General features: G+C 38.3%; 1 protein-coding gene across 1 annotated transcript in view; it reads left to right on the top strand.

Moving 5' to 3' along the window:
- The window catches only part of RORA (RAR related orphan receptor A), a gene marked incomplete at its 5' end in the record, with an annotated part of 250,994 nt that overhangs the window by 136,902 nt on the left and 97,396 nt on the right, over positions 1-16,696 (top strand). Inside the window, one exon of the mRNA XM_026052806.1 lies at positions 12,450-12,479. Within this exon, the coding sequence (XP_025908591.1) occupies positions 12,450-12,479 (30 nt within the window). The remainder of the gene's footprint in view (positions 1-12,449; positions 12,480-16,696) is intronic.

Raw genomic sequence — 16,696 nt, 5'->3', positions numbered from 1 at the left:
TATTTTATTATATAAATTCTAAAATATACCTAAGGCCAAGGAGAGAGTAACATCTTATTCTCTTTCTTAACCATTTGAAATGTATTATAAGCTGTATTTGAACTTTAGAACATGGTGATTTCTCTGAAGGAATTAAGGCTTTCCACTAGCTGCTGAGTAGAGGGCTCTGCAGAGGTGTGGGCTGGACCACTCAGCCCCAAGCATCACAGCAGTGTGCGCTGCAGAGCAGCAGCCGCCCAAGAAGAGACCTCCACCAATGGCTGTGCTGAGAAGGAGAAAAGAAATTCTGAAAAGGAGGCTGGCCAAACCCAGAGTGCAATTAAGCTAAACAAAACCTGAATTTAATCTGTTTATATACATAGCATGTAGAAGAAACTGGATCCTGTTTGTAGTATTGCAGATTTATTTTTTTAATCATTTTCAAGTTAAAAATTCTGATCCCTTTCAAGAAAAAAAAAATAATGAGGACTACCCTTTTTTTTTCTAGCACATGAGCATATTAAATGAGGCAAGAAGGGGTTGCCCTCTTCAGCAGCCATGCAGACAGGTCATGCAGTTTGGGCTTGCCACTTACCAGAGGCTCGGAAAGTGCTGGGTGAGTGAAGCTCACCAATTCATATCACTTCCATTGCTGAAAAGATAGTATTAAATAACTGTTCGAAAGTAGCAACAAGTACCATATTCACAAGCTAGCGAGAAGGGAATTACAAATTTCTGAAACTTCTGTCAAAAAATGTAGTTCACATCAGGAGCAACCAGTTTATTAATTTTGCTGGAGTCGACAGAGTTTTCTCCAGAGTGTTCTCCCCTTTCCTGAAATAAGTTTAGTGATTTAAACCTAACTCTCCAGGGGTCTTGGCTCTAAAGGAGTCTGAAGTGTTGAAGTGCTACTTGTGCTATATTCAAATCTCAGGTTTTGCATAAACTTCTAGCACATATCCTTCCCTCTCCCTCTTTTTCCCTTATTCTTCGAAGCTGATGAAGAAGCTGAGGAAAAATCTATTTCTTTTCCTCAGGAGAGCAAAGCATTGGGAAGTTGAAATTCAACCTCAGTGTGTTTTGTAATAAAAAAAGAAAAAGTTAGGACGATGGGAGACTGCTTGAAAAAGTGTAATTTTTGCAAGTCAATCTCAGATGAGTATCGAAAGGCAAATGTACAAGCACATTACAGATAAAGTATTCAGTTGGGATGGATAAAGTAATGTATGAGAAATTGCTTTTTTCTGTATGAAAAATATTACTTTATAAATACTTAATAGAGCAATTGAGCGGAGAATAATGCTTCTTATTAAAAATATTGATGACCTTTCAATTAAGCTTAAAATAATCCTTCAGTTACAATAAGAACTTGATAGCCAAGGTTGTCTCCATGTAATATACAGTAGGCTGGACACCTCCAAGATGTAAGCAGATGGAAGCCAGTGGGGTTAACCAAGGAATTTGGTCAAGCTAATAAACTTCCTTTGTGCTTTTGGAAGGACTTGCACAGTACAGAAATAATTGCCTTGTGAGACAGCTGTCATTTTAAGTCCTATAGAAATCTGAAAATCAGCACTGAGTATTTTGTATTTAGGGTGCAATTATCTATTAAATACTATAGGATGRTTTCAAAGATCTTTAGTAAATATTTGCTTCCTGTGTATTTATGTATGTGTTGTGAATAGTGTGTGCGCACACACACATATATATATATATCTCTATAGGTTCATTTTCATAACATTTTCTTAATGCTTTTTGATTTTTTTAGACATTTACTGGCTTCAAATTCAAAGATATGAATTTTTTAATGCATTTATTTTAAATCATAATGATTTCCTTGACACCAAGTCCCCCAAAATGTTTAAGGGGGATCTAGGGACTGTTTTGTAATACACCAAATTAAGGTTTATTTTTAATCTGATCTTAGCACATAATTGTAAGAACTATGTTTAGAATGCAGGCCCTAATTTTAGTTATACTTGTTGATTGCASAGTATGTGATACACTGTAGGAATTCTGGTGCGCAGACATGTCCCAATGCAGTTTGCCATCTCTGCCTAAAGAAGTCACGGACTGGTCATGAAAGACCAAGTAAGGAAATAGCCACCTGTGAAGTTTCTGAGTCAAGACTGGTGCTGTGAGCCATGCAACACAGTGTACAAATACACGACTTGTAGTTATAAAACTATTTGGTGTTTTTGGTTTTTCTTCCTTTGTAAATTGCAGATAAGTTGTCTATTTGAGGATGTATAAGCACTGACTTAATGATATAAAGTACTATATATATCAAAAAAAAAAAAAAAAAAAAAAGAACCCTCACTAAAATCAGGGAGTACCCATATATACCCATGGTATAGTTATCTGCTTTTTGGTGTGGAGTAAATCTTTGCCTTTTCAGGTTTCCCTGACTATAGCTGCTGAATGTCTTAAAACCTTGTAAATATTACCATTTTTTAAAATTTATTTTTATGTTTTGCAGACACTACTTGTTACTAACAGAAGTTATGCAGTCAAGGGCAGTTGCTAATGTTAGCTCTAAGTAACAGAGTAAGTTGACAAAAATAAAATGCTTGTTTTACTTGCAAGCGTGTCACCTTCTATCACATCCCTGCTTGTTCTCAGACACTAGCCTGGGCTTTCTTGTGGCTGTGTTTGGGTTGGAGATCTCCCAGGACAGCTCATATGTCGTAGCAGTGGGGTTTGTAAATCCCTTGGTTGTGTCCTTCCTCGGACGCTTCTCCCAGTTCCGTGCAGCCGCCACATCTGTGTTGTTTTGGGAAGCAYTGTGCTGATTGGAATGCCATCTTTCAGATAAAATATACAGCAAATTCTAGCCACTTTGTAGCTATATCCCTTTTAATTCCTCTTTTCAACCTGAGCAGCTCCTTTCCAGTTGCTACCAGAGCTGTGCACTGGAGTAGTCTGTGGCTGCATCTGTTCTGTGTTGGAAGTGGCTGTTGTCACGCCATGGACAAGGCAAAATTTTCAGAACAGTCAGAAAAAGCTTACAGGCATTGCAGCCAAAACTTACCAGCAAGGGGCTCGTCTCATTGGCATTAGCATGTTTACAGTGTTAATAATACTGTTCGTTCATTGTCCTCATTTTATTCAGCAGTTTAAATTCTGTAGATGCTGAAATTTCATTTTGACATGGATTAAGAGCATACTAATGCTTTAATACAGGATTTCCAGGAGGACTCCCATTTGCCAGAGGTTGCTTAGCATATGCAATAACTGCAGGCTTCAAGGGGCAAAAAGAGGTAGCATTTGTATTCTGACATGCAAGAGAATTATTCTGCTTTGAATATGTTATTGAATTGTAGCTGGTTATCCGATTTAATGACTAGTGTACACTTGATACTTCCCATAGACATTGTTAGAAATCTTGTATTTACTTTCCATTAGGTAAGTTTCTCTTATTTGGGCAGAACTTCTCTGAGAACTGTATTTTCTCTTATGATTATTCCAGAGAACCAAGCAGTGAAGACTAGTATTTGATTTGGTATTGAATTTTTGTCCTGCTAAAATGCATTGAAATCACTGCCATCTACACAAACTCTTATTTCAAAAGAAGTGATCATGTTTAAGTGGCATTAAATGGCATTACTCTGATTTAACTAACAGGGCATGTTGCAGTATCTTAAATAATGAAATAATCCGTACTAATGTTGGATGCAGAGTTCGATTTAAACTCGTGTGATAAAGTAGAAACATGCATGAATGTAGAATGGAAGCTCCTAAAGTGCAAAACATTTATTTCCTTTTGATTTACTAATTGAATTTTGCTTTTATCTTAAGGAAAGTAGTATGTATACAGTAGCCCACAGCAGCACCACCATACCATTCACTGTGGATTGTTTCAGAAAACTTCATAGATCATTAACTCATGAATTAATAATTGTATTTAATTTTTGTCGTTGTATTTTATGAATCCATGCAGGTTCCAGAGGAAATCTGTACTCATAGATTTATATTTTTTGATAATATGCTCTTCATGCTTAACTTGAGACCAGTTTTGTGACTGGTCATACAAATACTGATATTTAATTGATGTTTCTTGGAGGGTCAGTGAGAGCATACGAGATAAATGAGTATGTTTTCAAATACAGCAGAACTTATTGTAATGTATTGTAGGATAGAATAAGAAAAATATAACTATATATTCAAGTGCATTCTTAAACAGAAACCCTTTCTTTCTTTCTTTCTCTGACATGAGAATATCCAACAGAACCTTCTAAATCATCATCAAATATATTTAAGTAAATAATATTCTTAAATAATGAACATGTATCGCACAGGACGTAAGGAACAATGCCTACAGCAAAACATTTGGTAGATGTTTGGTTTGGTTTTGTTTTTACTTGTTTTGCTCTACATCTATGAAAGACCTTTGGCAACCTGTATGGCAGTGTTCAAAGTGTAGTTGTAGGAGCAGAACTGGGGGCTCAGTTGACACCTATTTTATCCCTTATCTTGAAGGAGAGCTTTCCAGAGAGATTCAGGGTAACCTCCGGCCTTATGATTTTACTGTACACTGGATGTTGGTAGCTCAAGTCCTGGGCCTCTATGTGGGAATTTCAGTTTTGCCCTGAGGACAGTCAAATCCATGTTCCTAGAGGAAAGACTGAAAAATAATTGACCAGAGTTAGCACACAGGCAAATAATTCCCACCCTCAACTTTTTGTTTCTGTAATTTTCTGTCTTCTGTGAAAACATCATCAGCTTTTTAATGCCTGGCTTCTAAGCTGGATGTAAAAGAGGTGTCAGTAACCTTGAGCAATGCAGACAGCAAACCTCATGCAAGGTGGAGAGCTGCTTTGGAAAGCACATCGCAACAGAGAGTTAGTTGGAAATTACTGTTAAAATATTCTTGGGCCCAGTTGCTTTATGTGACAGGTCTGAGGGAGCAGCTGAGTACAACGCCATTGTGTGGTTCGAAATGGAGGCGGAAGGAAGGAAGCGCTGCCCCCCGTGAGGTAACGCGTGGGGCTCCTCAGCCATCAGGCCTGGGTTTGTGCCAACCACCCGACGGCTTCTYGGGCAACCAGGGCCACCCAACGGGACCCAATACCAGCGAGCAGGTTGTTCACCCTGCGCTCGGGCTTAGGTGGGTCTCACGTGGCAATGTCTCCTGTGTCAGCTGCCACAGCGAGTGGACAGGCTCTAGGAGCCATGTCTGCCCCACAGCCATATCCTGTGGCGCTGTTAAGGCTAGGTAAGAAGATGGCTACCAGTAAAGCTCATATTTTAATAAAATATGCAGTATTAATAGATCGGTAATAATTTTAAAGCAATCTTGGATTTTCTCAGAGTTTGTAGTTTGTTTCAAGAAGAACGGTGGTCTGCTAGGATTTGGGAAACTGCGTTCAGCTGGTTTCCACCAGTGCCATGGTTGTGCTCTGAAAGGCTACTTTGTGGTTAGCTCAGTTGGTTGTGTAATTAAGAGTCATTAAAGCAAAATTAATTCAAAATTTTCCTGTAAAGATTCCTGCTGGATATACACTCTCCTATATGCATTTCTGAACTGTGTTTGTTAATATGTGAAATACAGCAGGAGTGTGGCACGGATATAGGCTGGTCTGTCCTGACTCTTGTTGTGTAAGAACATAAAGATTTTTAGTGAACTTACTGTTCTCGATTCTCCTCATCTACATGAGTGTGTATGAGGACAAGGGAACATTAAAACTCTGTTCAGGAACACTTCCCTGTACAGCAGCAAGGTCGGGTCCTGTGACGGAAGGATAGCAACTGTCACTGTGCGTGTGAGGGCTCAATGCATRAGAAGGTGACTTTTCATGCAGCATCAGCCGAATACTAAAACAAGTTTCCTCTGCTGCCAGGAGCAGATTCTTCGTAGGAAGAGCTGAAGATGTGAATTGCATACAGTCAGAATGATATATTAGGGGAAAGTGGTCAGTTAATACTTATGACCAGGGAGACGTTAGCATCTCAATTTTAGTCTGACAGTAAATGCACCTGTAGCAAGTGTTGTTATCTCAGCCTTAAACGATTGCATGGCAGCTGCAAAGTTGTCCGCGAAGGCAGCCTTGTTGCCTTCGGAATAATGCTGGCATGAGAGGTTTAAATTCAGTCTGGAGCTTGTGAAGAATTTCAGGTTTGAGGATATTGAGATGGAACAGGGAATTTTATAAACTGAGAACTCTACAGAAGGCAAATATTTTGATAGTTAATTTGATGATAGTGGTGTTCGCTCTCACACGTACCCTGTGCTTTTGAAAGAATTACAGTAATTTGTATTACTATTTGCTTAGGTACTGGTACCATTTTAAGGAGTTTTGGGTGGGGGAGGCTGTAAGCGCCTGAAAAGGGAAATCATTAAATGTAGCACGACAGAGTCAGAATCAGGAAGCCAGACTGAGCTGCAGCGGCTAAAAAGGTCATCCATCTTAGTAAAAGTAGGATAATTTTTTTTTAATCCTTAGATTTTTTTTTAATCTGTTTTTCTCAAATATCCTGCATCCTTTCCTGATAGAGTGGAGAGTAACAAAATAGTGGTGCAGAAAATGTTCAACACCACAAGCAGGTTGTTCCCCAAGCTGCTCTTCCTAATTCAGCAGCAGGATAAAAAGACTGAAATTCTGAGGTCACATTGTGGTCCTAGGAGTAGGACTAGACTAACATTCCAAAAATAAAAACTTGTAAAACAGACTTGTCGGATTGAGGTATAAGATGCAGCTGTGGATTTTAGGAGAGCAAGATTTTTTTGATCAACATTGACCAAAATATTTAAGTTACTCAGTCTTGATGTCCAAGACGCAGCATGGTGCTTGGTACGTTCATATGGATTTGTAACAAAAGGATGGTGTAGACCACCTGACTGAAAAATCTGTTTTGAACAGTAGTGAGCTCTTTCCTTAGCAGCAAGAGTTGGTTCTGCAGGAATGAGCCTGGGGAAAACTGGAACATTATTAAATATTTTTGTGATCATCATAGTTTAAGTGTTTTTAAGAGCATTTTATGTAATAATAAAATGTTTCATTGTTCTTAYGTCCCTGGTGTTTTCATGCCTACTGTATGCTGCTGTCCTTGAGTTTTGCTACCTTAGCACAGAATTTATTTCTCTTTTGAGCCTTAGTGTCCATTAATTTTTGAAACAAAATACTAAAATAACTTGGAGTACTTTCAGTAATGCGCCCAGATTATCATTAGCAGTTCCTCTGTCCTGGACAAGGACGCTGTCTCACAATGTGATTTTATTTGGTTCGAGTCACTCAGGTTGAGTTTCCGATACTTGGGTGTGTTTCATTTTTCCCTTGGTCGCTGTGAACACTGCCTGCAGACGTCGCACATCTCCCTTGGGCAGATGTCCTGATTAGCTTCTGTTTAAATCATTGTTACAGTTTCTAAAAGAATATACTGTTGTCTGAATATATCCACATTTGTTACTRTGCTTTAATAGATTCCTTACAAGTGCCCAAATTTTGCCTATAATCTTCCACCTTAATTGCCAGCTTTACATAGTGATAAAGTAAAAACAAAAAAAGGTGAAGTGACATCAAGTGGCACAGTGCTTGTATCTATACAATCCATGCTTGTAATGCATTTTTTTTCTGATTTTACATGATATGCCAGGCAGCAGACTTAGAATTTTACATTTTAACATTTTTTTCCAAAGATTTGCAATCTGCCGTAAGATGCCCAGCTTTCAAAATCTACAAGAGCCTCTCTGCTGACTTGGGAGCATGGAGAAATGCACTAATTAAAAAGAGGAGCAGAGAGGCACACAAACATGATCTGAGTGTTGCACACATATATAGTCTACGTATGTATGCTCTCTCCAGACCAATATTAAACACCTGATTTTGGCACAAAAAGAAAAAAAWATATAAAAGAAAAGAAAACACAGCGATGCCGGTGATGCTTGTCTTTATCCAGACCAATTTCTGTGCATCAGCTTTCACGGTGGTTTAAGAAAATTGCACTCAAGAATATTCTGCTTTGATATTCTGCAGAGTAATGTATTCTGCCAGACAGGGGACTTTTTACTTATCATTCTGTACATCAAAGTATGTTTTCCCCTTGAAATATGGAAAGTTGACAACTGTACAACAGCAGCAGGGATCTGGGTTCACAGAGTAAACAGTGTTTCATTATGCTTCTTTATTTGGATGGGTGACTGTGAGAAATAGCTTATGATGTATAAAATATCTGAGTCTCTTTTTGTGCTTGAAAACATTGTTATCTCTATTTGAAGTTGGCCAGTGAAGGTCAGCCAGGCTAACTGCTTGTAAGAGAATATCCTATCTCTGTTGGTGGATATTCTTTTCAAAGTTCATTGCATGCAGAAAGCTTTTCTGTAAATATCACCCATCATGGCAAATTACATATTGGTAATGGGAGGGGAAAGGGGAATGTTGTGTAGGTTCTTTTAATTTAAAAAGATTGATAGCTGTTGCAAAGAGCATTGCATAGCAAAAGTCTGTCTAAGAAGTTAATTTGTTTAAGATTTGGTGTTGATCAGGAATGTCAAATTGTACTGCTGAAGTGATAAATTCTGTGATAACTGTAATATTGAAACTTTCACTCACTGATAACCATGGCAGTGATATATTGTGGTATTTTCATGACATTTCCTTTGCTTTACTTTGAAGTCTGGTTGGTTAAGTCAGGAAGTCTTTCTGTATTAACAACATTGAAACTAAGGTTGTTTCTTGCTCTCTTTATTTGGTTTTATAAAAATGGAAAGCTGGCMGTTTAAGAGAGTGTTCGTGATGCTAAGTAGTCACATATACTTCAGTATAGCACATTTTGAAATGAGAACCGTATATAGGAATATAAAAACTTTTTTTTTTTTTTTTGTATCTAATGTTTTAAAAGGACCTAGCATGTTGTTGGTGCTCCACTTAAAAGATAAAATGTTGTCTTTCAGTAGTGTATTAGATTTAGATTTTATCATAGAGTTGTCCATTTAGATCTACATAAATATATGGTCCGTCCCAGAAATACACACGAACGTGGATAATCAGAGTTAATTGTGCCTAATCCTGTGAGGAGAATTACCTCTGTGTGTTGGTTCGCAAGAGCCCTTGTCTCTGCCTGTCTGCATAAAACTTAGAGGATATGGCTCAAAGGAAGGACATACAAATATTTAGGGAAGTGGGAGTTAGCACTGCCCAAATGAGAACCAAACTCGTGCAGCTCCCCACTTTTATATTAGCTAATTTTCATAGTGCGCTTACCTTTGGAGTTTACTACTAGAATGCTTTGAATACTAGACTTTGGCCTCCTGTCTTAAACCTGAACCAGATTGCAATGGTGGAGGGATATGTTACATTTTTTGTGTTTGTATTTMAAGTAGTAATTTAATTGTGCTACACAGAGCCCGAATAACTCTTTTTGGATAATCTGGATATCCAAAAAGATATCCATATATATATTATATATATATATATATTATATATATTGCATATATGTAATTACTGTTGTAAAAGGGGAATGCTTCTTGAAAACACATAAATTAAAAGATAAACTACTTTAAACATAAGTAACAACTCTGGATTAATTTAAGTCCAGTCCCCTTGAACTTTTTTGCAAAACTAATCCTGGTTCCACCATATTTCAGTCAGTCTCTGTGAGACCTCGGTTCAAAGTAAAATACTTGAGTTTCACTGTATCTATCAGCATAACTGTGAAGAAGATGCAGGCAAGCTGTTATTCTGGACAGTTAGCTAAAAATASCTGCATAAAACAGTGAAAAGACCTTATCAGATAGTAATCAGTAATTATTATGGAAACATTTGATTTGAAAAAATCACCACTCTTTTCATATTAAAAAAAAAAAATCAAGTAGGGAAATATAAGCACTAATATTTCCATTGCTGTTTTATGTATCAGGGAGCAGTAGTTCCTCAGTCAGCGAATCTGCTAAGTCTGGTTTGTGCTGTGGCAAATCCCATTGTGAAGAGGCTGTGAGTAATCAGAAGTGACAGCATAAGCGCTTTCTGTTCAGAGTGATTTTACAGCAAGCATTATTTTCTGAGAAGAGAACACATATGGCTCCCATAATGCTGAAAGAGCACTGATGTATCAATCTATTAGCGGCAGTTTGGGGAGAGCAAGTTGCAAATGGTGTTCAGATTAAAGCCCCTGTCCTCTGCATTTCCYATTCAGTCAAACATGCTGCAGCGCAGGAGCTGGCCGGAGAGGCGAGGACACGGGAGGGCCCTGCCAGGGAAGTGCTAGGACAGTGTGTCCCGACGGAAGAGGCTGTGGAGAGCAGTGCCTGCTGTTCCCCCGTCTTGCAAGGCATCAGGCGAAGGCAAAAACGTTCTTCCTTGGGAGAACAACTGGTCCTAGGGAGGGCTGCCATTTAAAATTCAAGGGGGTGCACAGCAGACCTTTGGCAAGACCTAGAAAGAGGAGTGCGTACAGCAAAAAGAGCAAGGTACTGACAGCGCATTTTAAGTGGTATTTATCCAGCTTCAGCGTGGATGCTTTGGTGTTCTCTGCCTCTGCCCCTGTTCTTGCCCTCAAAACACACAGCCCATCCCTCCCCTCGGGTTGCCATGACCTGTCTTGCATTCAAGCTGCATCCTCTCTGCCGCCCTGGCCGAAGGAGGGAGCCGGTCCCTGCCTGGACTGCTGCCTGCAGCCCCCTCCTCAGCACGTTCCTCCCGTGCACCTGCATCCTCTACTGCAAAGCCGGGAGCTAGAGGAGGGACTGGGATGCTGTTCCTTAACAGCACAAGGAAATACACCCACCTCTGACACCCATTCCTGTCTTTCAGCCACTCCAGTAGGAATTCAGTTGGGATGAAAATCAAAGAAAACGGTCTCTTGCAAAATACAGCTTTACAGGGTGACTTTGAACTGCGTTATAGCTACTTACATAACTTAATGGGTTTGTTATTGTTACGCTTTTTTCTTTTTGTTCTTGCAGTTTAATCTGGCTGCACAGTTTGAGGCCAGAACCCTAATTCCTAGCATGAGGAGCTTACACATTTTGGTTGAGACCTTTCAAATTTAAGTATACATTCAAAATYAAGTTTTTTGTATTCATATTTTTGTAAATTGCTTACCAATATTTCCCATTTACTGAATTACTCAGTGGAACTGCTCAGGACTTCATTTACCAAAGCCTGGAAGCTCTCAACTGCTCTTTTTGCAGGAAGGAAAGGCTGCAAACCTCACACTTGTGGAATTTTATCATTGAAAACYGAAAAGCAGACAGTAATGCAAATGTAATTTAATGTATGAATCTTTGTGATATTTATCAGGGTAAACCTGATATCTAAATAATAGGAGTTGGCAGTATGGATGTATGTATATGCCAAAAACATGGATGCTTTGAGAACTGTTGACTTTAGAAATTAGCTGAAAATTTGCAAATAAACTATCTACATTTGTTGAGTTCTTATAACCTACTTTTTTTTCCCCTGAGATATTCCATAACAAAGTAAAAATCCTGAAATAAAAGTCTGCTTTTTCTATAGTAATGTGTTTTTGGAAGAGGCGGTTAAAGAAGCAGGAGGGTAGCTAAGGAGATACAGGTCTGTCTTTCTTTAATAAGTAGTAAGCAAAACAATTTCCCAAATTTCATTACAGGCCTAATCACAGATGAAATGCTTCAAATATTTGTGCAACTTCCAGTATCCTCTTTTCCTTCTTATAAAATTCCCCCCAAGGAGAATGGAACTTAACTACTGAGAGGTCCAAGTACAGCATCAGTTATTTCCTAAAGCAGCAGAGACAATATTGTTTATATTCAAGCATGAATTCAGATGACATTTAACAGAGTTAATTTTATCTTTCCTCACTATTACGTATTTTGCCTAGTTCTGTTCGTTGTGTCGCTCTCTGTAAAATGCCTCTCAAATTTCCATGGCACTGGGCCATTATTGGTGATTGCTGCCACATGCCTGTCTAGCATTAAAACATCTTTATTACTTCAGAAACTGTATATTTAACAGCTTGGAGATGCATGCATCTGGCTTGAAATTATGGCAAATAATACTTAACATTGAGAGAGCTGTTTATTTGCTTTTAATGAGTATAAGCCACAGCTTGTATCCAAAGACCTACTTGAACTTAATAACAGCAAATGAATTGGGGTATTGCTCAAATCTGTTCTGTCTGGGCAGGTTGATGTGGGCTGGTTGATAGGAGGGTGGGAAAATTTTTGACTAGGGGAAATGAGAGGGCTTCCCTGGGACTGTAGTATCTTCCTTTTACCCTGGTTTCTGTTAAAGCAGCACCTGTAGGGAGGTATTCCAACCACAAAATTTAAGTTATACATACTGAAACTTTTATTTTGGGTGTGTTAGAAGAAAATAGAGGGTTCAAGCCTGCATGCAACAAAGGGACATTCTGCTAACTCTACCATGCACATCGTTGTTTCTCCTTTACAAGACTGCCATGTGTCTGAAGTGAAAAGAACTGAACAATGAAATGTGTGTTAATACAAGTTACATGGTGATCACTTTAACACTRGTGTCTTTTCTGCCCTACAGGTATTTCTGTAACAAAGAAGACTCATACATGTAAGTAACATCTTTTGATTTGTCCTTCTCTTGCAAATGGGATCTGTGTCAGTGATGTGTTGTGCGTCCCAGGTTATTAGGTGTCTGYCTGGTGTAAGAAGGCTCCATTTAAAGTGTTCCAGTTGGTAATCTGTGTTAGAGTGATGCCAGCCCTGGCTTGAAATCTCCTCTGAACCAGTGCGCAGGGGTGTGTGTGTGTGTGGTCATAGGACAAGAAAGATACGAAGAAAAAAGGCAGAATTCCTTGTTCTTATGTGCATACATTACACCTAGTTGGTAAGTAGTGTATTCAGAAAACACAAGTGAGGAGGAGGATATGTTTTTATGACTTTTATATATACAGTATGAATGAATTTTGTGTGTGTGTGTGTGTGTGTGTGTATATATATAAAGATTATTTAATTGAAAATCTTCTGTTACCGTGCATTAAGCTGTAAGGTGGATCATTTTGTGCATATACTTAAGGAAGCCTTGGTAGAAATGAGAGGGCTGCTGTTTTGCTCTCAACTATATAGATAAAATGTCCTCATATRTGACAACCTTGGAAGTGTATGTGGATGCGTACCCTGACTTGCATATACATTTACTCKGATTCCCCTTCTTCAGAGACACCATTATCTACTCTGCAGTGAGCTACTCTGTATCCGTACAATGCCAAGAAAATGTTTTGCTTTGTAGCTGGAGGAGAGAGATGCTGAGCTTCTTTTGATACTGTGAAGGTTTGGAAATCTGGTAGCACAGGAACTGCACTTGCCTGTCATCTCAAGTATTCATGGAACAGGAGAAAGCTGAGGCTATGAGAGTTTGAGAAGGGGTTTCTAACAAAACAGATGGTACAGTGCACGAAACTGAAAATGATATATGCATTTTAATAGGGATATGCATTAAAATTATGTTCTCGACATCTTCACGGGGCAAAAGTGGTGTCATAAAATATCTTACATTAGTTTCATTTTTATTTCATTCCTGTTTTTAAAGAATTCGTGTAATGAAAAAATTTCACTTTGATATCGTGTGCWGCTTAAGAAATCTTGCTTTACAGAGGTATAATATACAGCTATTTGATGTAAGAACTTCACGTGAGAAGCTGATTGATTGGAGTTTTGAAGCAAATATTGAATGTCATAAACCTTGTCATAAGCATTGATGATGCTCCTTTTCCTAGGTGGAAATGAGATCTTCTTTGTATGCATATATGGTTACCATTGTCCTAAATGCGAGCTACACGTAGGGATCTGAGGGCAGAATTTGACCCTTAGCCTTTTGGTGAATATTTGAGCTCATGCTGACTGAGATTGACAGGACAGGAGACTGAAGTGCTCTGTGTATCCGCAGGCCAGGCATTGTACAGACAGCTTCCTTGCAGAGCCTTGCCCCTGAGCTCAACCCTGGCCCGGAGCGACCACCTTCTCTAGAGGTGGTAAGTAATTCAGTATTTACACTAGCTCAGTCCTGGGCCTCTCTTGTATAGAGGCTAGTGACTGCTAATGGTCATTTGTGGCACTCTACCCCACCTGGAAACCAGCAGAAACCAGCCAATATATTTTGTATACAGCAGCTGACCTGCTGTGAGAGCCACGTCTACAATTGCAGTATTCCATACTCTTACTAAGAAAAACAGTAGCCTCGGTCCTAAAGAACATAGGGAAATGCTTTCTTAAGCCATGCCAGGCTACTAAAGCATTCTCATCATGTATATCAGTGGATTCTATCTTGGTGAACTATTTTAAAAGCATGTAAAAAGGGGAAAAAAAATGCATTCATCATATTCATCAACTATATTGATGAAGACATCAGTATTGATCATTATCTATGGCCTTCAATCTAGTTAAGGCAGAAAGTAGGGTCCCAGCATCTTCTATATTAATTTGTGCTATTTTAAGAGAACTGTCAAAGAGAAGTTTCCCAATTTGTTAATCAGTTTTCATGCAGCCCCTGAAGCATGAACGGGAAAGTTCCTTGAGTAATGGGAAGATAAGCTTTCCCATTAAGTAAGGATTAAAGTAGAAGGAGCAACATGTAGTAATTGGCATGATGAAAATGTAGACAATATTTGCCAGAAAAAAAATGTATAAGAGGATTCATCCACTTCTGGTTGAAGTTTTTTTTAGACTTGATCCGTGTTATGACTGGTTCATGTAGAGCAGGGATTGATGTAAATTGTGCAACTTCGATATCTTGACGTCACACAAAACACATTTTTTCTGCACCGATCTTACTGTTGTATAACAAAAAGATCAAAATACATAGTTTTGGAATACTATGAAAAAAATCTATAAACTTCTTGATAAGAAAATTATGGATCAAATCTGTGTTGTTGAATTGTGAAACTCATCAACTGCAAATGACTAGCTGAGTTTTTCCTCTATCAAATCTCTCTGTCTGGATTTTGCTTATCACCCCTATCACTCTAAAACATATACAAATGAAAAGGAGTAGGATATCTGTAAACAGATGTCAAAAACACTCTTAAAAATGCTTTTTGAAATGTACATATCTTGTTTGCAGTACTGCTTAGAAACCTGGATGAAGTCTTGTCATTGCAAGTTTCCGATGCATGGCTTCTAGGAGCATTAGCTGTTATGCAGCTCTTATGTCCGCTAGGAACTGGAATGACCTTTTGATTTAATTAGCATGTTGAGAGAAAGTTTGATCCATTGTGCATCTGAAGCATCAGATTGACCCTTTTCAGACATCATCCTAATGGCCGCTTTTATTGCATCGGTTTTGAAGTCAGGAGAGTTCTGTCTTCACTTCTTTGTTATCCACAGCTTTATTGTTTGGGGTTTGGGGTTTGTCTTAACCCCATCCTGGCATCAGTCTTCGATAAATGTGCTTTGTTGGTTGACATTGAACTACTGGGCTTAGGGCAGGTGTTTAGGTCGTTTCTGATTCAAACAGTAAGTGAGTATTCCTGAACACTCAATATAGTGTTGGAGAACCATAGGTTAGTAATAATTAACTAGCTAAATAAAAAAAAAAAAAAAAATGGAGAGGTTTTCACTCTTCTTGGTATAACTCATTTTATCTATATCCTCTCAGTTTCAGAATTTGAGAGTTACAAACCGTTATATTTTCGAGTAAAGATTGTAATACTCTTTCTAGGAGCACTAATAGAATGAATTTCATCTATCTAAATATGCAATGTTGCTTTCAGATTTTGAGGTAAAAATATGTACCTTCTGTCTGTCTATAGATCTGTTTTCTCTTGGGCTCACATGCTAACTTTCAGTTAGTCATCCTCTTTTATAACCTTTTGACTAGTTAAGTCAGATCTTAGAGGCCAACTCCTATCTCATATTCTCTACAAAGTGTTATTTCTGGTGTTTTTGTCATTTCGTTAGTCCTATATAGTTTAATATTCTCAGTACAACACTCTTCCTCTTGCATTCAGTGTTCTTAATGGAAAAGTTTTCAAAGTCTACATTAAATTATATGYGCAGCTTCAGGCTATTTGCAGATTCACACTGGCATCATTCTATCAGTGAGCAAAAAGACCTGAAATTCTGGGATCCAAAGGTTATGGAGGACCTCGTGTCTAATATCTCCTGACCTGGGTTTAAACCCAGTCCTCAAATATGTAGTATTTCACCTTTGAATCTAAAGCTTACCTTGCTTCTTGCATAGGAGATTGATGGTCTCTACTAGCCCATTGTGAGAACTATAGCAAAGTTAAAATCACATTATTTTGCTTTAGATCATCTTTGCATCCTGGGTGCTGACTTTCTTTAATGAATTTTAACTTGACTACCTAATAAAATAAGGAGACATTTCCTGCTTATGTACCCAGAAGGCTTGTGCTTATGTACCCAAATTCTTGATGTATTGGAACCTTCTCCCTCTAGTTGTTTCAATTATGATGAATGGCAGTCAAAAATTTTAAAGGAGTTTGATTACACAACTAGACTTCATATCTATATGGAGATCTAGGTATATTCACTTATTTGTTCCTCAATTATTTTTAAAATAGAGCAAATAACATGGGCTTTGCAACCCTTCCATGGAAGTGCTGAATTTGTTTTTAGATTCCAGTGGTTGTTTCCAAGTTCCTTTTGCCTAAGTATTTTCTGAAGGTAAGTATTGCATGGATTTCTTTCTTGAAGCAACTAATGCAAACCCTTTTTCAGAAGTCATGTTGACTTTGGGCATGACTTGGGCACTTATTTGTGACACAATAAGCTTGCCTGAGAATACATTTTTACTATTTTTACTTTCAG

Source organism: Nothoprocta perdicaria, unplaced genomic scaffold (genome assembly GCF_003342845.1).
Source record: "Nothoprocta perdicaria isolate Ctin4 unplaced genomic scaffold, notPer1 scaffold_113, whole genome shotgun sequence".
Lineage (NCBI taxonomy): Eukaryota > Metazoa > Chordata > Aves > Tinamiformes > Tinamidae > Nothoprocta > Nothoprocta perdicaria.
The sequence above is the reverse complement of the archived record's forward strand: the minus strand, read 5'-3'. Positions and strand labels throughout refer to the sequence as shown.